The 24,628-nt window shown below is 44.0% G+C and overlaps 1 protein-coding gene across 7 annotated transcripts in view; it reads left to right on the top strand.

Moving 5' to 3' along the window:
- The window catches only part of EML5 (EMAP like 5), a 1,317,369-nt gene that overhangs the window by 625,956 nt on the left and 666,785 nt on the right, over positions 1 to 24,628 (top strand). For all 7 annotated transcript variants that reach the window (XR_013600929.1, XR_013600930.1, XR_013600931.1 and 4 more), the window contains exon 15: positions 12,798 to 12,903. Coding sequence is in view for 4 of the 7 variants with exons in the window: in XM_078660021.1 (XP_078516147.1) it covers positions 12,798 to 12,903 (106 nt within the window). In the remaining 3 variants the exon portion in view is untranslated. The remainder of the gene's footprint in view (positions 1 to 12,797; positions 12,904 to 24,628) is intronic.

The following is a 24,628-nucleotide window of genomic DNA, read 5'->3' as shown; positions in this document are numbered from 1 at the left end:
TTCTTCTGAAGCTGAAGTGGATGCAGCTGTGGTCGGTCCAGTGTAATCCTGTGGAGTGGCTGAAGGTGATGTGCTTGCTGGATGAGAAAACTGGATCAAGCATGTGGCCGGCGTAGTGGGTGGGGGTGTTGACAAGTTGCTTGAGTCCGAGGTTCGCGAGGTTGTCCAGCAGGGTGGAGGTGTTGCGGTCCTTGTTGTTCTCCAGGTGGAAGTTGAGGTCCCCTAGGAGGATGTAGTCAGCGGAGCGGAGGGCGTGCGAGCTGATGAAGTCCGTGATGTCTTCACAGAATTGTGTACGTGGTCCCGGGGGTCTGTAGACGAGGGTGCCTCTGAGGGTCGTTTTAGGGTCGGTGTGTATCTGGAAGTGGAGGTGCTCGGCGGTGGCGAAGGTGTCGTTGAAGTCGGTCGTGATGCGGATGGTGCTCTTGTGTACGATGGCGATGCCTCCTCCAGTCTGGTTGACGCGGTCTCTCCGGGTGATCTTGTATTCGTCTGGGATGGCGATGGCGATGTCGGGTGCGGTAGAGGCGTTCATCCAGGTTTCTGTGAGGAAGGCGGCGTCTGATGAGGTAGCGTCGAGCAGGTTCCAAAGTTCGATGGCGTGTCTGTGTATGGAGCGGGTGTTGAGCAGGATGCACTTGAGGTGGCTGTTGTTGGTGCTCGGCTTGGTGGCTGTGGTGCAGGTCCGGAGGCAGGTGAACTTGCAGGCTTGGCAGGTGAAGGGCCCTTGGGTGCGCCTCGGGGTGGCTCGGTGGCAGGCTCTTGTTCGGTCGGGTTTGAGTGCGATGAGGGTGGCGGCGTCGTAGGTCCGTCATGTGGGCAGGCATCGGCGGGTTCCAGGGGTCCTGGCGCTGGGCGCTTTCCAGGCGCGGACGGGCGCAGACGGGCTTGCCTTTGGCGCACAATCAGCGCGCCCGCTGCGCGTGGCCGCTGCGCATCCGTGCGGTCGCCATTTATGGCAAAGTGGGAGGGAGGGGCAGCTGGGGAGGCGGGAGCGGGGAGGACACGGAAAGAGGGGGCGTGGCCGCGAGAACGGCGGCGGCGGGAAGCGGAGAGCGGGGCAGGCGGCAGAGCGGGAACAAGTATGCAATCACAATTTGAAACACAAAGCACAAAATACAACAGTTGAACGCTAAAATAAATCTAAACAGCTGGGGGACAGAACAGTGAGGCGGCAGCTAGGGAGGCAGGCAGACGGCGGAACGAGGCTGCGAGCAGCAGCTAGGGCACACGAGGGGGCACACACACACAGCTGGGGGCCGTGCGGCGCGGGGTTGTCCTGAGAACAGCTAATCTCAAAATTTAAAAAAAGATTTTCTATAGAGTAATACCAATAAGCACCTTAAATGTCCAGTTGGTGGCTCTTTGTTCCCCACTTTACTAAGAAATATTCCTAGTTTCAAAGTAAGGATTATTTGTATCTAACCTTGTGACATCGATGTCGCACACATTCAATATTGCTCAAGATTTTCAGTGATTCTAATTTCTTGATGAAGTGTATAACCAGAAGTTCCAACGCATATTTTTTATAGGCTGAATGTCGTTATAATGAGTACATTCCAAAAACGTCTTAAGGTCTATGTATTTTAGGAATAAAATACAGAACCATATTAAAAACAAACTTTTTTTGAAAATTGTGTGGTATTCTCATAAAGTGAATGTTTGTAGGGAGCTGATTGCAAAATGTCATCAAATCCATTTAAAATCTACATATAGAGTGCGCAAATTCAATTTATGTATTTTTTATTATGTTACTGTAACTTGAATTTTTAATAGTGCTGTAACAGTTCGGAAAACACCAAAAAGCGTTCTTTTTCACAAGATAATTTAGCTGCCAGTAGAATAGTGACAGGACTCCCCCATACTCTCCCTCTGAGTGATGGGGGTCTGCCACTTCCCTAATTATCATTTACACCCTTCTAAAGCCTGTGATTGCTCACAGAATTGACCCAGTGGACAAATATTAGCTGAAATATCAGAAAGACTATCCATGGTTCCATTATACATGCCAGTACTAACTGATACCACTGAGCCTGTTTCATCTTGATTGGACTAGTGCACGAGGCACACACAGGAAACCACGAGGGTCCCGCCTGTGTTGTTAAAAAGCTCATAAGTAACTGAATTAAGAGGTTGTTGACTGACAGCTATACAACCTCTTGAATTGGCTATGTTAAGGACCCAATGGCACACTGTTACAGATCCAGAGGGATGGTACTTAATAGTTCAAGGTTTAGTGGAAGAAGTGTATATCACATGGTCAATGAACATGGGCCAAAGTTTGACAGCTGTGCATTTTTTTCAAACTATGTTAACTTCTTCTATGAATCATTGCCTATGTACCTTTATTTTGGGAGAGGGACTTCAATGTCACTCTTCATCCTTCCATTGATAAATGTAATGCAACCCCAGATTATCAACCACTGCTGTGAAAATGCTACCTCCGCTATTTGAACAGAATGAGCTGTTGATCTATGATGCAATAGTCAGTTAACTCATTGAATATTTACCTTTCATTTGAGCTTCCATTACACGTTCTCCAGGTTGGATCATTGGTTATATACAATGAGTGTAAGTATATCGGCAACCAAGGTGGGACATTTGGCTTGCACATTATCTATCCCCAATAAAGCTCTGGCTTATGCTCCCTAAAGTCCCAATGCGAGTTTGCATGTGGTGTTTTTTTCCCGCTCTTCTGGATTCAGTTTTGCCCACTTAGGAGTGTGAAACCTTGGTGGTATATGTAAAATTGAACATTGGGTTGGTTTCCAGGCCTGTAGTGATTTGAGAATAGTTTTCGGTAGTGATCAGAGGAGCACGTCCAGCGAGGCAACCTCATGTTCTCAAGTCTATCTGAGCCTCTGTTGGGCATCTTGAGAAGAAACTGTGGGAACTGGAACATTGATACTCGAGATGTAGAACTGAAGATCACTACGAATACATTGCAGGACTACAGAGAGGAGGCAGATCAGGAGGTACAATTTATGGGTGATTAGGTAACTGCATGGGCATATGATGAAGTAGAATGCCCTGGCAGGGCTCTCACAAATTTGGTCCAACAATTCCATGGGTTTCTACAGGGACATGGGTGAGTGGATCTATGATATTAGTATAGTATGAGATTTCTACTTGTTTTACTCTGAACTGTATACCTCAAGAGAGACTGCAGTTGAAGGTGAAACTCTATGCTATCTGGACTAGATTGCTTTGACGGCTTGGTTGGAGAATGAACACTGCGATCTCCTTTCTCCAACATCACACGGTTGAAATCCCAGCTGCCGCAAAGGAAGCAAAAGGTGGTATGGCCCCTAGTAGCGCCAGTGTGACAGCGGAATTTTATAAAGCGTATCACACTATATTGGGCCCATTCCTTCTTGAAATGTTTGAAAGATTAGCAGTACAGAAATACTGCCACCCACAGCAAAGGAAGCTTTGTAGTAAAAGTACTCAATCCTGACAAAACCTCCTTCCGACCTTAACCCCCTTCTGTCTCTCATCAATATATAGACAATAACATTTCAGTGAAGGTTACAGCCAAACTATTGCTGCCACTGCTAGCAAGAATTGTTCTTCCTGGCCAGCTTGGCTTTATTTCTGTTTCTGCATTCTTTTTGCGATGCTTGATCAAATACACTCTAATGTGGAGGTGACATCAGTGTTCTTAGATGTCTCAAAAGTCTTTAATTCACTTGAGTGGTCTTTTATGTTGAAGTGCAAATAATTATTTTTACGGAATTAGAAAGCCTCATTCCCATGTTGGGACTTGGTACAGAGCACAACAACATTGTAATTGAATGCTGCCTACAGTTACTACCAGCGAATACGATTAATTTGAGAATGCCTGTCCATCGCCTTTCGTCTTTATAGAAGTTGTTACACGTTTCTAAAGCATAATTCCTGCTGGAAGTAATGCTACTTAGGTTTGGTGCAGTGTGAGGCGATTTTACCGGTGGATGCAAACTAGAAAACTGGCACAAATAACCCATTAAAAACGCTAGACAAAGGCGAGCGTTACACTTCACTCACTCAAAAACACAAGGGCACAACTCACATGCATGAAGTTACTTCCGGCAGCAAATATTAGCAGTGAATGAATGAATATGTTTTATTGTGTGATTACTTAAAATCATTGCAATATAAAGTTGAAAGCCTATATGATGAATTGAAATGTAATCAAACTATAAAATCATAGCAGCGAGAGGGTGTGTACACAGCAGGTGCTGACTGTGTGGTTCGCAAACAAAGATAAAATATCACTATAGTAAATTTGTTGAGTCCCTTTGAAAAATGAGTCCATGCGAAGTGGGGTTCTGTTATAGTGGAGCGCGTCAAACTGTTAGTCACTCTCTTCGTGTGCCATTTTTTCTTTCAAGAGTGAACGTGCTTGGTAGATGAATTTACCGAAATTGGCCATATTCTTCACTGTATCCAATGTTTAAAGCTGGCAGATGGCATCCTTTGCTGTGCGTGTGCCCAGTGTGAGAAGTATGGGTCTGAGATAGATACGGGGGCTTGCCGCACAACTGGACACCATAGGAGTATATGTCCCTGGGACTCCCTTCTATAGTTGCATAGTCGGCACTCTGTGATATCTGTTAGTGCTTTCCAGGTTGGGCATAGTTCTTTTATGGGAAGTGGGTGTAGTCTTGTGGCTAAGATCTGATATAATGCCTGACTCCTCACGGCCTGTGTGAGATGGGGCTTGGTTGTTTGTAGGATTTGTAGAAGGCACAGAGTTTCATGGAAGTCCCTGGCAACAAGAGTTTGCGGGAGCAGAAACGCAGTTGCTTTTTTTATAGTTGATTTGATTGTGGCATAGGGGCAGATGTATCAACATCGAGATTTGCGAATCTCAAATAGCGATTTTTTAGAAATCGCTATTTGAGATTTGCAAATTGGTATGTAAGTAGAAAACCGCATTTTTTTTTGCGATTTCTTAAAATTCCTTAATTGCGAATCGCAATTAAGGAATAATTTCCCATTCATTTCTATGGGCCAGGTCGCCCATAGGAATGAATGTGAAGTTATTCTCAATTTGCGATTCGCAATTTGAGAATCGCAAATTGAGAATAATTTCAAGGGTGTCATAAGGACACCCTGATGCACCCCTGAAATTCACATGTGTGCGCATATGGCGCACATACATGCCCTATGGGCATGTATGTGTGGCACATGACACCTTCACAAATGCAAAAAAGTGCTTTTGTGAAAGAAATCGCAAATTACCACCAACTTCAAGTTGGTAGTAATTTGCGATTTCTTAATGAGAAATCGCACAATTTGGGTGCTTCATACATTGCATTTAAGAATTCCCAAATTTGTGATTCCTTATTTTGCACTCAAATTTGCTACATACATACCATTTAGCGAAAATGAGTTTGCAAATGCCGAAATTGTCAATTTCGGCGTTGCGAACCCATTTGAGCTTCATAGATATGGCCCATAGTCAATTATACTCTTATCCCAATTCTCAGTGACTAGCTGCAGTAGCTCCTTTGATGCTGAAAGTAACGGACCAGGTATTGTTTGGTTTTGAAAAAATGTTTTTTATGACAGCCTTCATAGAATTAGTTGGGGCCATGGTTGCCAGGTGATGGTATTTTGCTAAGGTGGCCAGATCTTCAAATTTTTGTTGGATGAGGTTGAACTCAAGATGGAACAAGGTATTTCTTGTTGAAGCAGGGAGGGGATATATTTTTTTATATGCAGCGCATTGAATTTTCTCCAGGTCCTCCGCAAGCATTCCCGGAAATGCCTGTTGCGCATACTTAAGTGATGGTAGCAGTTTGGCCCGCATTAACCTTCAGATACCCATAGTTGTTGGACTGTCTAGTGTGGCATGCAGCTTACAGATCGAATGTGTGACCATCCTTCCTTTCACCTGCAATCTTTGTAGATGAATTGCAGGGTGGCCAGTTTGGCCTAGCCAGGCACCTGGGTAGTAGTAGCTTTGCACATAGTCCAGGCTCAAAGTCCCCAAGCGCCACTTAATGAGCTTTTTCTTTGGATAGCTTCTGATGATCTTAGTTTTAAATTTGCTTGCGTTCGCTGTTAGCATGTTTTTGGTGTTGTATTCAGCTAGGGAAATGATACCCTCCGTCTCTCATCAATATAGACCATAACATTTTGGTGAAGGTTATAGCCAACCTATTGCTGCCATTTCTACCCAGTATTGTTCTTCCTGACCAGCTTGGCTTAATTTCTGTTTCTGCATCCTTTTTGCGATGCTTTATCAAATACACCCCAATGTTGAGGAGGCATCAGTGTTCGTCGATGTCTCAAAAGCCTTTCATTCTATTGAGTGGTCTTTTATGTTGACTATTCTGGAAAGCCTGTGGATGGAACAAACTTCCAGCATGGATCAAACTGTTATACGCTTAACCAAGTGCCTGGCGAAAGTCAACGGTATATGTTCCCAATATCCATATCTAGAGGGAAAAGAAAGGTTGTCCCCCTCTCCCTAATCTTGTTCGCTTTGGCAATAGTGCCAGGGGCAAGTGGAATGTACCAGATGAGAGGGATTAGTTTTGGCAATAGAGCCCTGGGCAAGTGGACTGCTCCAAATGAGAGGGACAAGCTTTCGCGACAATAGGTTACTCTTGTTCATGTATGTGGACGACATTTTCATCTTTGTCAAGATACCCCGCCCTTAGCCATTCACCAGTGGCTCAGGTGTTTCAAAATTCAGAGTCTGTCACGGTTACACTTTAACTGGAACAAATAAGTAATCTTTCCTATAAGTCCTGTTACTATGCATTGAGAAATGGACTAACCACTGCAGTTAAAACGAGTCATCAGTTCAACCTGTTTACAAGGTTAATCGAGACCAAGAAGCTGATGTAAGAGAGAACTATGGTGACTCCAGTAAAAAAAAAAAAAAATATATATATATATATATATATATATATATATATATATATATATATCAAAACAAAACCCTATCAGGCAGAGAGTGACGCATAAATTATGCAAAAAAGAAAGAGAACTCTGGGTAGTTCTCAAGTTTAGGTGGAAAGCAGCTCCTTTTAGAGCACTCAACACCAGCGACACTCTAGATCTGCTCACCTCAAATGTCTGTTTTTCTATCAAAGTTTTTAAGCATAGGATTAGCACAGTGCTATCCACGCCAAGATAGAAAAGGACAAAGTCTTTTGCCATTTATACAGCAAATTCTTTAAGCATAGGACTAGTACAGTGCTGTCCTTGCCGATATATATATATTAACATGTTGACAGTCAGTTAGTCTGATCAATATCTTTGGTTGTTAGAGGAGCGCCAGTGAAAATGGTGGTCTTGCCAGACGGCTGTACCTTTTTTCAATATTCCTTTTCCAGTGACCATGCGATTCTTCACATCACCTTAGTCCCTAATGGCCGGATCAGCATGGTTCGGAGAGCACCCTATTGTCAAATAGGATATGCTGGGACCGATGAAAAAGATGGGAGGCTATTCAAACAACTGTACATTTTCCTTTCATGTTTTGTTTTACAGTTTAGTAGCTGCGTTTAAATTGAATAAATAATTAAAGAAAGAAAAAACGCAACAGTGAGTGTGCATTACAGTAAATGTTCAAGCCTACCCGAGGACCGTGCACTTTCTTTAGAAAGTGTGGGAAGCTGCCCTTCCCAGCTCTCTTAGCATCCACCAGAGAATTGATTGCCAGGTCGATCAAGGGACCTTGCATCCTGCTCCGTGCTCTGGCAGAATCTACTATCACGCGTGGCATTTTATTCATCGTCAAAGCACCAGCTGGCGCTGAAGAATTTACATTGCACTGCAGCCAGAACTCACCATACTTTCCCATTCCCCCAGATCTGTTTGTGAACACAACGCATGCGCAGAGTGCCCTCATTAAAGTAATACTAATGTGAGCATGCACACATTCAACATCAGCGGGCAGCATGCATTCTGTGACCGCTCTGGATTTCCAAAGTCTTTCTTCTTCACAGAATCAGACTGCAGGTGCCTTCACACTGGCAGCATCAGCCATGTACAATCATCTTTCCACCAGCACAGGCTCATTCCTCGGTGGTTTAATTACCCTGTGTCAATGTCTACCGTATAAAGGTCATTGAAGGCTTCTCCACAATACCAGGATATGTATCACGTGACTGATTGCCTCATCACGGTAACTTCATCGAAAGCACTTGACTCTTCTCCTGTCTTTCTTACTCGTAGGTTATGTATCAAAGAAATTGAAAGTATTAACTTTAATTATGTTTAGAACACCACACTACAGCCTCCAGGAAGGACCTTTCGCATTGTGGTTTAGTTGGCTTCAGCGGAGGTTGGAAGTGGTGGGCACCAGCACTCACTTTTGAAGACCAGGACTTTTTTTCATCATTATCAGGCTTTGACCCAGAGCAAAGGAAAGGCGGTAAGCAGAGAGATAGTTAAATAGTGACAAAGGGAGAAAGCAGTGCTGACCAATACATTGCAAGAGTGAGGCAAAGAGACAGGAAGTTTAGGGTGATGGAAGAGAGACAAAAGGTCTGCTGCCTTGAATGTAATGAAGTATTGTTGGACAAACGTGAAGGTCTGAGGGGGGGTGGGGCGGCTTGTAACACATAAGGAACTGGCTGGTGAGAACTGTACACATTCAGCATCCTTAGACTGATATATGGTATTCATTTCGGCCAATTTCTGACATATAGTGCCAATATGGAAGCTGCTTGCCAAACATGGAATTGTAAGACCAGAGAACCAACTAGACATTAGGTCAACATGTCGTACTAAAGCTAGGCAATGGGAAGACGTGGACTAGCTGTATCCTACACTTCTTAATATGACCCCCTTAGAACTGACTGCACCAGGGATCGTTGAACAGTAGACCAAAGTAGTGTACTACCCAAGGAAAAATGAGCCTTAGGACCGGACCACACTGCCAAAGTATCACATTCTAAGCTGATACCGTTTAAGTGCATGCACCACAGGATATAACCTGATGTCATTGGTGACTGCCCTGGCTTTTATCCTATGACCTGGGTCTGCCCAGTCCTGCAGGAATATTGGGGAGCTGCTACGGATACTGTCTCGACATTGATTAGAAAATCAGGTGATCCAATATCCAAGACCTGCCGTCTAAGAATAATGCCCAGTTATACCCTGTTGCCTCCCCTGGCTCATCACCCTTTCCGAGATCGCTTATTCAGAGTCAAAGATGGCTGCCACGTGGCACCACACCACATTAGACATCCGGAGCTTCTGTAGTACAACCATGGGAAGAGTTACCTGTGCTCCGTGAATCGTGATCATGAATAGGTGATATAGAATGGTTCAGGTTATTGACCTATATTGACACTTGCTGTTCTTATTATGAAAAAGCAAACAGTTGATACTCACAGTGTGAAAGATGTGGATGGCAATGCTCTGATATATGTATATCATTGCCACATGAGGAAAATGAATGAACAGATTTAAGGAAATGAAGACACAACGGCCTGTGTGTTCAGCAAACCTGGCAATCAGATGTGTCCGTGTTCTACTAGTTCAAGCTGCCTGTCTGCCCATGCCCCGCAGTCTCTTGTGCGTGTTTGAAGGCACTTAATGCATGTGCACTGACAGGACTGTCTTTTTACTCTTCCTGTTTGCGGAAAGTGCACCACTGGCAAAACAAACACTATCCCAGATATTCAAGAGCTGAACTTAAAATCATAAATTACCCCCTTGAATATTTGGGGAGAATAACAGTTCCCCTCCAGTGAGTTTCATGGGATGTATCGAAATATAGAAACTTCCATCAATGAATGGCACGCATAGGTGCGCACTGACTGTGTACCCCCTCAATGTGGTGCATAGTTAGGCACCCGCTGGCAGCTCCTTTGCCTCTGTGCCTGCATCTGTAATATGGCAAAGATGCAGTGGTAAAGTGTTTCCTCCTATGCAAGGGCCATGCTCCAGTCAAGTGAAGGAATATCTCATTGAGATTGCTCCGCACTACATGTGTTCTGGTGTGATCTGTATTACATAAGGGGCCACGCAAGTGTCTGCGGCCACTTCTGTAAAACCAAAGTGCACCAGGAAGCGCAGTAAGCGGGCACACATGCCCTTTGCACTCCTGGAGCACATAGTATAATATGATCCCTAGACCCTCCTTACAAATAGGGCAAACTGTCACTGTTTGCATTGTGGCGCATCTTTAAAAAATTGTGCCAGGTGCTGACAAGGACAGTGAACCCTTTTGCCCCCAGTACAACAGCGAGTTTGTGCCTGCCCTTGTGGAAGTGCATTAATGAAACTCGAACCAGCTGTTTGAAGCTGCCATCCGCTTTTCCCTGTGCAGATGACAACTCAACCTACATTTGAAAGGAATAGGTTCAGTGAATGATTGCATCCGTCTGCAGGGAGATGCCTTGGGAGTGTGATCCCCATTCCCACTTTCAAGGACCCTCTCAGAGCCACACTGACTGTGCAATAGTCAGGTGAGACACAAAATCAGTTCACCGTCCAAAAGTTCCTTTGATTCTGCGCCTGCATTTGTAATGTCGTGCGAGTGCAGAGGCAAAGTGTTTCCTCATTTGTGTGGGACCACTAACCCATGCAAACAATGGAAAACTCCTTTGAGATGGCACAACTACAGGTAGCACTGGCCAACCTGTGATACACACGGGTCAGGCCTACATTTACGAAGGCGTTACACTTATAGTATGGCCTGTTGTGGGAAGGGTTTATTGTCCTCAGTCAGGTTCCAAGGGTGCTAGAATCATGCTGAGGAGACTTCTTATAGCTGCAGTTATGGGTGGGGGCAGCAACGAAGAGTAAACAGATTGAGACCCGCTTGATGATGTATATCATCTTCCGCTAGTTGGACCTGTGCCCATATTTGAGAATAGCCAGGTCTCTACTGCTCTCTAGAATTCAGGGTGGTCGTTGGATGGCCCTTGTTCATTACGGGAGCAAGTTCCAAAGCCTGGCAGTCCATTTGGGAAAGAAGTATTGGCAGTGTAAGACTTTCCGAAGGAAGAGATGCTCAAGATGGTCTAGATTGCGGAAGCCCTCTTTGAACCCATATGAGCAATGTTTGGGGGATCAGTCCAGTACCAGGGACAGAGTCGTACTCAGAACGTGTAACAACCTCTAGCAACGAGCATTGGCAAAGCCAATTGGTCACTCCTATGAGAGGTATTGGCTTTGGCAATGTTTTATAGCCATGCTGTACAAACTGCTGATGTTTTGCAGTGTGGCTAAAACTAATCTTAACAAGCACTATGACGCAGTCATGGCTAATGCACTTTTTTTTTTAAAGTGCATGAGCGCTGGATCCATCATAGTTCTTTACTTTATTAATATTTTTAGCCATCCTGCACAGCAGCCACACTGCGGTACAACAAGGCATTGCTAAAGTCAGCAAGACCCATGCTGTACACCAGGAACAAAAGACAATGGCAGAGCCAATAGCCTCAAAGGCGAAACCTTTTGGCTTCGCCAGTGCTTGTTAGATCTTGACACAACCCCCTTGTGATTCTGAGCAAATCAGTTAACTTCATCTTGTGTGAAAAAAACCATAATTTGGCAAAATAATCCTAGCACATAAAGAAAGCAATTGCTCCATGTCTTAGTGAAAATACATTTGGAAGCAGATAACACCTGTTTTCACAGTAAAGGCAGATAACATCTGTTGTCACAATAAACATCCATTTCAAAGATGAACAGGCTTCTTTGAAGTACGTGTGATATAGTAAAACATAGCTACAAATGGAAAGAGGTTTAACAAGAACAACCGAGAAGAAGAAACTATAAAAGTAGTACCTCAATCCCAGCGCAATCAGTGGAGGGGCAGCAATCAAACCGAAGCAATCAATTCTTGTTCCATGCTCCACACAAAAGAAGAGGAAGTGAAGCCAGCATGTACTAGCCAACTAATTGGCAGGAAATAAACGTGACAATGAAGCTAACTAGTCCCATAATGAAACTAGAACCCCCCCTGCAGAGTGCATGCAAGCCCCCCCATTCCAAACCCAGTTTGGAGTGCTCAGGCCAGGGACCTGCCAGTGCCAGAGGGGGCCCCTGTAGCGCTCCCCCACCCCCACACCGCGGGAGCTGTGGGGGATTTTACGCCACTGAAGCCAACAAATATTAACCAATGGGCGGGCTCCAAGTCCATTGTTGTATACAATATCTCTTGCAAGTGAGACGCATGCAGTGCACGCGCTGTCGCAATAGAGACCTACAAATTACCAAACCAGCCCTGCCTAGCATGGTGCTCTTTCTTTTCATCCTCTTTTCTCACTATCTCACCTTCCATCCATCCTCTCTCACCTCTTGGTCGCCTCTATCATATCCTCTCTCTTTTCATCCTCTCGCTCCCTTTCTTATCCACAGATAGCTTGGTGCACAATGCAGAGAGCCTTTCATGAGATCATACCTCTAGTTACTTGCAGCATTGCATCGCTCGCAGGTTTCCTATCCCAGTGAGTTAATTTAAGAGATTGCATTTGCTCACATGCATTCATTTACATACCTAATCGTGTATGTGCTGGAAAAAATTAAATAACATAACGTCATAGATTCAAATGTTCTCTTCTTATTGCATATTTATTCCTTCAAAAAGTGTATCTTTTCTAAACAACCATATTCAAACGTTATTGATATTTTCTAATGAGTTGCAAACGGAACACATTTAATTGGGATCTCTTCCAAATTCCAAGGTTTACCTTCAATTAGAAATGTCAGCCTGAGCTGTGCTTGAGGTAGTATTCATAAAAGAACAATAACAAACTAACTTTCTAATGCGTACCTGTTTACAGCTAGCATGTAGAACGACAATTTCATCTCCTTTTCGATTTTTTACCTTTTAGGTTGGACGCGATTGCACAGTCCATATATGGGACACTGAGACCATCAAACCACTGTCGGTCTTAAAGGGCTACCACCATTTTGGAGTGTGTGCAGTAGACTTCTCAGGTAGGTGCTCTTTCTAGACGTTCCTCCTAAGTACAAGTGGTTCTGCTTTGAGGTCAACTGTGATTTTTCTAGGGCCTGGCAACTATGTGCTGTAATACTGTAATAGTATTCAGCAGAATAGACTCTGCTGGCTAACATCATCCAAGCACTGACACAACAGCCAGTTGATAACGTGTCCTTTATTTACAAGGGTCGAAATGACACCACTAAGTACAATTATTTTATTTTCTTATACCCCAAGAAAAAAAGTAATTTAGTTTGTGATGTTACATGCAGACAAGCACACGTGCACTGGTGCGTGCACACGCGTGCCTCCGTATTGACACATCTTCCTCGCTTGCATAATGCAGATTTTTCTGTCTGAATCTTGGGAATGGCAGAAGACGTTTGTGTGCAAATCAGCGTAATGTAGGCACCATAGGAGCTGAAGAACCACCAGCACTTCCAGGGTCTCCCATTCAGCATCTGGCCAATGAATATCTGCAGGGCACAAGTCCTAAAAAAATAAGTGGGGGGTGTTAACAAGTTAGGCAGTATGCTCGTGACATCATGGAGCATAATATCACAGCGTCTGACCTCACGGCACAGCATCAGAGGAAGTAGCGTCACCACCCATGACTTTATAGGAAGTAACATCACAAGAAGTGACGTCAGATCATGATACCGCACACAAATGTTTAGCAGGTTTATCATGAGTGTATTTGAGCACATTACAAGATTTAACAAATTAGATTATGCATCAGGTTGTGTCAAAAAAGTGATACAAACTTGAAGCAAAATCCGGGCCTCAACATATACATTTATTTTAGAGAAACTCTTCTGCAAAGAAATTGACAACAGGAAGAAATTGTGAGTCAATCTTTTCTGCTTAATTGGTTATAAAATCTGTATTTTAAAATATCCTACGGGGGTAAGGCACCTGCTGAAGAGATCTTTGAGTGGCCAGTAAATCTCAGGGAAAATTAATAATGGTAAGATAACTCTGGAGGTTAACGTTTTTGCTGGAGAGTTCTCTGTTTTGTCTAGTACCAGTTTTGAATCAAAGTAGGATTGAGGGTTAATATGTCTCCTGCAAAGCACATCATCTAAAAAGCAGATTAGATTTTCATTTTATGCAACTAGGTAAGTGAGTTACTAATTTTAACACACACATCCTTTTGTTACTTGTAGTTCATAAATTGTAATCCTTCTGCTATACCACAATGTGCTATGAAGCACAGTTGACTCCTACACCTTCTAACCCTCATGGTCTTATAGTACACATCCTGTTTATTGATTTACACACTTCTATGATTTATTGTCAATGTATAATGTGTACGGGTGATGTAAGCGATCTAACGCCGAGCATTGGGATGAGTAGCACTATAAAAGAAATAAAACAAAATAATGGTATTTAAATTGTTATTTGTATATATAATGGGACAACAACAGATCTGACACATCTCGTATATACAGTCATTGAACAAAGTCAACACCATGCCTCTCTTACGTACTTGTGAAGTAAAAAACTGTGTGCCTTTGTTTCTCCATCATTGCATTTGCATCTAGGTGTGAGATAGCTTCCAGCCCAGATGCTCAAACAAAAGGAGGCTTGATGGTCCCTGAATTTCAGCCTTTGTTTTGTGCCCATCTTCAATTAAAATAACAAAACCCCTTTGCCGACTGCATGTTGGTTCTCGGAAGGAAAGCATACAAAGTGCTAACGCGGGATTACTGGTTACTAATTATCTTACCAAATCCCAAACTATGTCGACTGAATCGTTGGTACCTGTCGTTGAGTAAAAGGTAATCTCGCAATAAGTCAATCAATTTAAGAACTTACACCACTCTAAATGACCACTGACCAAATTTAAGTTTTAAAGATTTAATATAAAGTCAAAGATAACTGAAGATACAAACTTCTCAAAATGAGATTCAAAAGGTAAATTGGTATCACTATAAACATGAACTTCTTGAATAATCTAAGTCTGAAAAACAAAATAATAAGTACAAGCTCAAAAACCATAAGGGTTGTCAAAATAGATATAAGTTGCAATCTCAAAGTCATTACAGAAAAGAAAATTAAAGTTAGTCTGTCCCTACACTATACTAAGTGACATCCCTACTTAGCAAGATCTTAACCCTCTAGGTGTCAGCCGTGGTGACTTCCTAAGAAGATCACGCACTTCTCTTTGTCTCTTCTCTGATAATGGGTCTCTCCTGATCAGCCTATCTGCCTACCCATCCGCTTCCTCAGGCTCCCAAAATCATCTGCTCTGCCCTCCTCCCGGGTCTCTTTCCCTAATACCAAATCACATTTTCAATAGAAACGCCCCTTGGGACGCCCCTCACGTGGTACATCTTTGCGCGGCAAACTCCATGATGGTACTCTTGAAGACCCTCGTTATAGTTGACCTTGGTTCCCAGGCTTCTTCTCCAGTGCGCTGATACCCCCTGAAATTCCTGGAAACTCCTACAGGCCTGCGCAAGGCGCCACTGAACAAAGTCCCTTTCATTCGAGCTGATTAGGACCCTCGCACCTGCATACAGCTCGTCCTGCAGTGGGCCTCAAATTCCAGACTCCACCATATCTTTAGTCGTAAAACACTCTCAAAGCTCTGTGCTGGACACCTCGCGACCTCTTCTCTAACGAGCACATGACGATTTAAACGACATGACATTATCTCCTCTGGCCTACTTGATTTACATGCAGCAGGTCCCTGCACTCTTAAAACGTTAACTTGATTTAAACAGCAAACATTCTTAACTAGCATAAGTTTCTAAAATAACACATCTATAAAGCATATACTTTTAACCCTAAGTTCAATAGTACATTTGGAAGAACCATGTCAACCTTATCTCACATTAATTTAGCAGCACGTTCAGGTTTGCTGTGAATTGCCCTAAGGCCTACACAGTATACTGGATTTCAAAGTTACATTTAATTCGGACATGATTCTTTTAACATGAGAACATGAGGTTTTCACATATATTCCAACATTTCTACATTAATCTCACACCGTTACAATTATAGTTACTCTACTTAACATTCTATACATTTCACTACTGAATATAAAACACTCTGTATATTTCACTCCTGGATATAAAACACTCGTGTGCAAAACATGTTTAAACTAACTACGTGCTTGTAAATATGGCGTACTTATACATTTTTTTCCAAACTTGTGCTCTCTCAAAAGTGTAGGTGCTGCTGGATGTGTCCCGGTGTCGGGATATTACACTTGAAAAAGTGCAGTCTCTTCCTGCCTCAGATCCCACAAGGTCTGAAAATACCTATTTGTTTGAATCCGACATTCAGCTCGTCAGTTCTGAAAAAACAATAAAGACATTCAGAGAAATACCTTCATATAGCTATGTTCTGACAGAAAATCCTGGATAACTCTTCAGGGCTCAGGTAGATTCCCTTCGAACGGCGAGCAGTAGAAAATCTGAGGGATTGAAGCCCTGTGGGGAGTGTTGTCGCCTCATTGGTTGAAGTTTGGTTCTTTTGTCATGATGTGGATAAGTTAGTGAAGTGAATGTTTATTTTAGCCCTTATGTGCTATGTGTGTCCTACACTGCTTTTGAATGTAATGCGGGACTCCCACTTTGACGGCGGGACATGATTCAAGTATGTGAATCTATGAAAGATGCCAATACTGGAGAACCACAATTACAGGTAAGTAACTGACAAGATCATCACGGCCAATCTCCCATTGTGTGTGATGCAGTAATCTTACTTACACGTTTGTAAACCGTAAACTATTGCCTCTAGGCAACATCTATAACACTGGAGAGACAAAACTGGAATGAGTTAACAGAAAGGTTAGGTCTTTAAGGCTTCCTACAAGAGGAAAACTCTGCAAGCTACCATAGATAAAATGGGAGCTTGGTCCAACATAATGGGCCCAGCAAACATATACACCTGTCTCCACAGCGTGCTTTCCTGAAACACAGCTTAATAACTAAGAAGACAGCGTTTGACCAAAGGGGTCTGAGAAAATGTAGGGAATGATTCTCAGCTGGAAATCACCGACTAGTCTGACGGAAGGCCCTACGTACAAAGCAAAGTCTTGAACTGAATCCTTTGTGAAAGAGGGATCCAGTGGAACGACCTCCAAGGTGCAGAGATATACATATTTGCATTGCCATACACCAGACTTACCACCATGTTCTAAATTCTCTGAAGCTTTCTCAACTGGCTATGTGGCAGGCCTATATAGATACTAAAAACATAATTCAAGCCGGGCAAAATCATGACACTGATCACAGAGGGGCGTTTGTCATGTAGTAGGAAAAGAAGTACCTTTCTGGGAGCCTCGAGAGTTGAAATACAGGTTGCCCACACCTGCTGTGCTGAATATGAAGTTCCAACAATTTTCCGGTCATACCTGTCTCATAGGTTTTTTACTAAGACAACAGGAATAGCAGCAACCTCTTCTTCCAGGCTGATTGATCTCCTCCAACCATCAAGATCTCATTCTTATCCAATTGACTTATAAGAAGTTCTCCACAGTGGTTCTGTCGTATGTTCATATTCTTGAATCATTCCCTGTCATCAAACTGTGAGTCCTTCATAACTTCAAAACAGAAGTAAATAGTGTTAAAATGGCCATAGGCCTCAACAGTATGTGTTTGGTAGCAATGTTGCCTCATTTTAAGCAACCCAAACATCAGCCAATGAGATGGAAGTGCTGAGCTCTCCCACTGCCCCCAGCCATCATGGTTTGGATTTCATAGCACAAGTGTGAGGAATACATATGATAGCGTGAGCCTCTAACTGAGCAGGGGCGAGGGTCACATACGACAATAGGAAAAAGAATGACACTGGGGAACAGGAGTTACAGGTCAGTAACTCATTTCTTGTCCAGCATTGGATCTTTATCTATTCATGTGCTCGAATTAGAAGGGCAACCAGTACATAACATTTGAGTAGGACAGGAAGACTCGCCTTAACTGAAGCTGGTTTTGAAGAACTGCTTTCCCCATTGCTGAATTGGCCTCTGCCTTCATATCCAGGCAGTAGTGCTTCATGAACTTGAGCCAGATTTCCCACATGGTTGCTCAATATTTATTTTGTAGAGGCACTTTAGCATAAAATGGTGCCGTTGTCCTCATTCTTCTGGTGGAATGCGCCCTCACTCGGCCCGGGATTTGAATCTTGGCCTTGTTGTGGTAGAAAGAGATGCAGGCTGACAGCTAATGTGCTATGGAACATGGGTTTGTGTATAAGGCGCCTCCTTTCCATGCTTCCCCGAATATGAAGCAAAATACTATTCCCAAGGTCTAAGTTCCTGGCTCCTCTCTTGTTCCCAGTGTATTCCATGGGAACGTGGTAGCAACCATACTCTCTGTGTGCATTGTATGTGGTAGGATTCTTCGACACACATAGCTAAAACCTATTTCAGTGTCCTAGATGCATTTTGACTGTCTCCTTGACCTCCAATGTGGAGATCTCTGCGAGATCAGGAAGAACGGTTCACGTGAAATCACTTTTCTATGGTCTTGCTGCAATACGTCTACACCACACCAAAACAGTGATGTCTACAACGTGAGTGCCCAGGCACAGGGAATGCCTTCATTGACCCGCTACAGTTAGAACATTGAGTTACTACTCTGTGTTCATTACCTCCCTGAATAAAACACGCTTGTGATTTCCATTGATGGGTTTGCCTTAATAGATCAGATTATGGAGTTAGTCGGAGTAAAAATCTAATGAATTATCAATAGACTGTGACTTGGGTAAGTCATTCTGATCCTCAAACATACTACGCTTTATTGCTTATTTTCTTTAAACTTCTATAATTATTTCCCATTTATGTTGTTTGATAACGTGTTCTATACGCTTAGAGCTGTATTCAGAATATGGCTCTGACTGGACTGCAGTAGGTCACAGGTTTATCCACATCAATCCCATGTAGGATAGAATTTGAATGTTTCATCATTCCATTCCTTTTCGGTCACCCGTCTCGCCTCATTTCAAGCACCGGAGTGGCTTTTTCAGTTCGCTGTTTCCTCATTTTACAATGGTGTCAGCTGCGTGTCTGGCAGGCCCTTACTCCTCCTTGCTGACTCAGCTGACACGCTAGGGATGGATACACTGTTGATGTGGATCCTGCTAATGCAGTTGGCTTGATACCGGACAATGTAAATGTATCTGCTCTTCCCTTCCAATGTGGAGGTCTCATCAGCGGTTTGCAGCCCTTGGCTTGGACAAATGTAACCTTTGTGAAGTCTGGTTGCCATCAGTTGATATTTAGCACTTAAACAGCTGCTTTACAGTTTTTCTGCATAAGTCCCAGTCTCCAGCTTCCACCCTTTGTTTCTTCAGTTCAGCAGCTTCTCATGATAACTTCCACATTGTGCGGTTTATTTCCTCAGAGGCCTTCATAGTTAATTTTTCACCATTGTGCGCTCATGCTCTGTAGTTCATCTCTGACTTTTCAGAGGTCGTGGTCATATGGTATGACTATGCTTATGCACTTATGGTGACTAGAAAACTTTTTGCAGTCTCTGATTTTGTATGTTCTCAGTTCTGTTTATCAAACTCCCTCATTTTTCTTCTGACTGCCTTGGGGTTCAGGTCTTTGAGGGCTCAGAGTCAGTCACTGATTGCCACCTTCCAGGGTTGTGAGTGTGTTGTTGCTGTTATTGGGATATCTTTACTAATGTGTTCGGATTTTATCAGGGTCCACTACGTAAAGTGATGTTTCAGCTATTTGCAGTTTCATTCCTGTGGTCTCCTACTTACCTATTGAAAGAACACCTCTACTGGCTTGCTGATCACTGTGTCTAGTGAACTTACTATTAAAGAGCTGAGGTGTAAATGATATCCACCCCACCTTGTGAGTGAGCAAAACAACCATGTCTGACTTCTCTCACTGAGGATATGAATTTGTGGAAGCTCTACCCTGAGAAACTATTGACAACATAGAGCTAAATTGTTTTCACAACAACTTTTCAATTAATTTGGCTATAAAAGTCAGCGTTTCCAAATGGATACTCATAAAATATTACAATTCATTCTTGCTGTGCTAAACAAGCGTTACCCTTCAAGGGGGAGCAGAGGCATGCCCCTCAAAAAGCTGAAAAAAATTCTGGCAAACCGTAATGTTAGGGTGTCTTGGAATGTGTGTGGCCATCTATTGCCATCAATTTGCTACCATATTTCAGCGACCCCAAACTCTTGCCTGGTAGTCACCATTTGTGCATGGCAACTACCAGATCTTGCGGGGGGGGGAGTTCTAGGGTCTGCTTTTCTCTCAAGTTTTGCAGTATTAAGGCAGGCATTCGCACTCTATTCCAAGGTGCCCACTTTAAGCCAGCAAGGCTTATCTTTAGCCAGGGCAACTGCCAGCTGTAAAGGAAAGCCTACTTTACATTGGAGTCCTAACATTTCATCCAGAAGGGATCCTCACCTTATACCAGGGATTGCCACCACACAACCAGAAAAGCAACCCTAAGGAAGGGATGGCCGGGGGGCGGAGCCGGGTCGGCGACCAAGATGGCCGCACGGAGTCCCGGCTCCGCCGACCTTCTCCCCTCGCCGCCCGATTTACCTACATGCCCCGCGCAAGAACGGAGCGTTTGTGCGTCGGAAGGGACGCCGTGATGGGGCGTCCGACTCCGGCGAAATTCGGAGCCCCGGGGACGAAGATCTGCTCCTCCGCTCCGGGCGGCCCGTCTGATGCCGGCGACCGGGACCTCGCGCTGTTGTGCACCCGGCTGCTAGTTCAATAACAGCAGCCACATTATCCTGTGAGACGCCGATCTCCCACCATGGCGCTCAGTGAACCTCTCGACACCGCCGGAGCCCTCTACAAGACGCGATGCACAGCCCTTTTGTGCTGGATGCTTCTCCCCCCTCCCCCCCCCCCCCCCCCCCCCCCCCCCCAGCGCCTTTCATCGGCTGCCGGACTCAGGGAACGGCGCTTTGTCTCCCTGGAGGTACATTGCTTGCCTGTGCGTACTGAACTGTGCTACACGCCCCGGCTCACTTGTGCCAGTGGGGCACGATATCGACGTGTCATTTTCGTGCTGGGGGGGCCTGTGAACAATACCCTGTGGTGGGGGAGACTGTTATCCTGTGTTACTTCATAACTGGGGCATCGGTGAATCGTAATCTGGCGGGGGCCGGCGATTCTTCAGCCTTACTGTGCTGCGCTGTGGTGGTGCTTCCTGGGAAAATGGCGACTTGATGGATTCTATCTAGATATGGCGGCGGCCGGGTATGCTGGAAGCTGAGAGAGGGCGAACGGATATCTCTAAAGGGCCGTTTCATTCTATTCTGGAAATGGCTTGAGACTGTTCCGGTTATTTTTAACCAATGCTTCCTTGTAAGCCATCACTAGTTTTGCCCGTTACTGCTTGCGAGATGACTGTTGCTATCCCCTGCGAAGGGGCTACGGCCGGTGATGGATGGGACTTCATGGTGGCTGCAGTGTGGACATGCTTCCTTTGAATACTCCTGGGAGGCTCGCAGCAGATCGACTACAGTATGCTTGGCCCCGTGGATGGCGGTTGCTGGCGATCGATGGGCCGCTCCTTGTGACTTTTACGAGACTTTGGTTTCTCCTGGACTGACCTGGGTGCTCCAGTTCGTACTTTCCACCTGGCCCGACATCTCAAGACGTGTGCGATCTGTACCATCGATCCTGGGGGCCCGTGGGTCTCAAGTGTGCTCCGGGTGCCATTGTCACTACTGGGGAGTTCCTCACCCTCCTGTGTGAATTGAACTGCGGAACGATTACATCATCCTGTTTTAGTGGGTGCTCCTACTGTTCTGACTTTAATTTTTAAGTAATCGAACGTTATGTGGCGGTGGGGGGGGGTCGGGGTTCCCACACTGGGAATCTCCCTCACATTTCTTTCCCATTGGTGGGTTGTTGGTTTTCTTCTTTTCCTTCTTCCTTTTACCTTTTGTGTTTTATTCCCTTTCTTCTTGTTTCTCTTATTCTCTTGTCTATATTTCGGGTTCCTAATGGGCGACAGGCACGCTGCTAGGGGGTGGGCCGTAGCCACATGCAGGGGTGCGGGGTGGGGGGATGGGGGAGGGGTGTTGTTGTTTTTTTATTATTTTTTGTCCCTATGGCCTTCTTTATTCTTTTTGGTTTTGGCTGTATTCCTTTTTCCCTTTTCTTTTTCTTCTTTTGTATTTCTTTTTCTTTTTCATTTTTTCGTATATTTTAGATCAGACGGGGGGTCGGGTGGTGTTCTTTTTGGGAAGGATTTAGCACTTTGTGCTTATGTTGTTTGCACTGTTTATTGGATTTTGTGTGTACGGCGTCGATATTTGTACACAGCCATTGAATGCTCGCATATCCTGTTTTCACCTCCCAATTATACTTCTTAGAGGGCGTGTATCCTCCTCCATGGCTTGTTCCAAGTAAAACTCGCTTTATTGTATGCCACTGGATCCTTTCTTCCTGCTGTAAGAATATGCCCTCTCACATCCTGCTATATAGTGGTTAAGTTTGCACATAAATCCTGAAGTGATATATCGACTGGGTGGGCACTGAATGGCGCGGAATGAAGTATTGTGTTTGTGTATCCTGCCTACAATGTTCAACGCACGAATCCTAACTATTGCTGCTCCTTTAGTTGATACTATGTCGTATGGCTCGCCCTTTCGGTTGTCTGGTCTGAATGTATGACACCTCTTTAACTTATAAAATGAAACCTACGTTATTCTTTTATGTCTGCTGCTATATATCGTAGCGCTCTTATTTTTAGATTTTCCGCATAGTAAGACGACCTGGAATGTTGTTGATTGTCATAGCGGCCGGCCCGTAGTGGTTGTAGGCAGACGCTGTGTACTATGCATAAGATAAATAAAGGTTTTCACAAAAAAAAAAAAAAAAAGGAAGGGATGGCCACTGGTTGCCAGACATAGCCATATTTTCTATGCCAGGGATGGCCCACCTGTACTGGGAATGCCTATCCTATGCAAAGAGTATCTACCAGGTGTCAGAGAGACAATATCTTTTGCCAGTGTAGAGAGTGTACTCCTTTATGGAAGGTATGTATCTGTGTTTTCTCTATTCTAGAATTGTTATGGTGCATTTTTCAGTTCACTGTACTGTCTTCGGTTTACTGCCCTGCTATTGATGTATCCTGTCGTGGGTCCTTCATATGGAATAAATCCTATTTCCAACATCAACTGCTCTTGGATTCTTACTTTGGAAATAACCTTGGATTCACTTCCTACATTTATTGGCGACGTTTTTCTTTCAAGACCCACCGACTTTTGGGAAGAAAATATTTCAAAATTATTTGGACTACAAGAAGAGATCTTCCCTGACACTCTTTCTCCACCCCTCTCAGGTACTTTTAACTTGTGTGGGAGATTAATTTTTGATTAAGCTGACGTTAGCGCTTAATTCGTATCTCGCTAACTAGAGCTTAACTGCGATTTGCGCTCCAGGTTTAGCTTTCCTCTTGCTAACTTGAGTGTAGCGCAGCCTAGCATTGGTGTTGTTTGTTCAGCACTGAAACTTAAAATTTTCCAGCACACTCTGTCTGGATTTGGGAACTCAGTTTGACTGCGACGGTGCCACTAACTCTTTTATTTTTATTTTTGTTTTGTTTTGTTTTATATTATAAGGAGGGGGGGTGTAGAGAGTGTACTCCTTTATGGAATGTGTGTATCTGTGTATTCTCTATTCTAGAATTGTTAAGGTGCATTTTTCAGTTCACTGTACTGTCTTCAGTTTACTGCCCTGCTATTGATGTGTCCTGTCGTGGGTGCTTCATATGGAATAAATCCTATTTCCAACATCAACTGCTCTTGGAGTCTTACTTTGGAAATAACCTTGGATTTCACTTCCTACAGCCAGTTAGGCCCCAGAAGTCACCAGATGCAGGAAGTTGCTCAGACAAACCTCAAGACATTCACATCCTCTCAAGCATTCATGCATGCAATGTTCGCACTGACACATGCATGCATAGACTCCCATGAATGTGAGAATCTTCTCATCCCCACCTAGATGATGAAGATACGTGTATACAATCTTTCTTCACTTCTGGAGTGCTATACTGTGGATGCCCTAAAGTATACAAAAAATGATTGATGAAATGCTTGAATTAATCACAGCCACTAGTAATCACTCGGACCGTATCCCAGTCTATCGTTATTTTGCACACTGTGCCTCCTTAGTTTGTACGTAGACATATCTAAATCATTCTTGACCCTGTTAGAATGGGAACAGTCGAGCCACAAACTAACAGGTCTTGCCTGAATTAGACCACAAGCAACCCAGGACTGGTTTTGCCCTAGTTAGGGCTCATTAACCAGTTACCAGTGGCTGAGATTATTTCAAGCATTCCATTAATCACTTTTTTTGTATAATATACTCTGGATGGCAGCACGATAATATGTTTTACACCGTCCCGGGCCTTCCATTAACACCTGGGTTTAGTGCCAGCTTTCTGGTGTGTGGTGAGATCACATAAACTCTTCTGACACTTTACCTAAGTTCTCATATCCTTCTCCATACAGCTAAATGATTGGTTGTTCATTTGTCATGCAGTGGAGATGGTACACTCGAGGGTCCAGTGAAGCTCATATATGAGTCTATCAATTTCTGGGTCATTGAAACAGGGAAAGTAGAACAGAGGTTGGAGTATGGGTTGGATTGGTAAAGTGGGCTCCAGGTTATGTGCCGACCCTTCAGGTCCAGCTATCGGCCAGTGTTTTGGTTCAATGTGCCCGTTCAGCCACCACTGACAGCCCAGAGGGACCTGAGCT

The sequence above is a fragment of the Lissotriton helveticus genome, chromosome 9 (genome assembly GCF_964261635.1).
Source record: "Lissotriton helveticus chromosome 9, aLisHel1.1, whole genome shotgun sequence".
Lineage (NCBI taxonomy): Eukaryota > Metazoa > Chordata > Amphibia > Caudata > Salamandridae > Lissotriton > Lissotriton helveticus.
The sequence above is the reverse complement of the archived record's forward strand: the minus strand, read 5'-3'. Positions and strand labels throughout refer to the sequence as shown.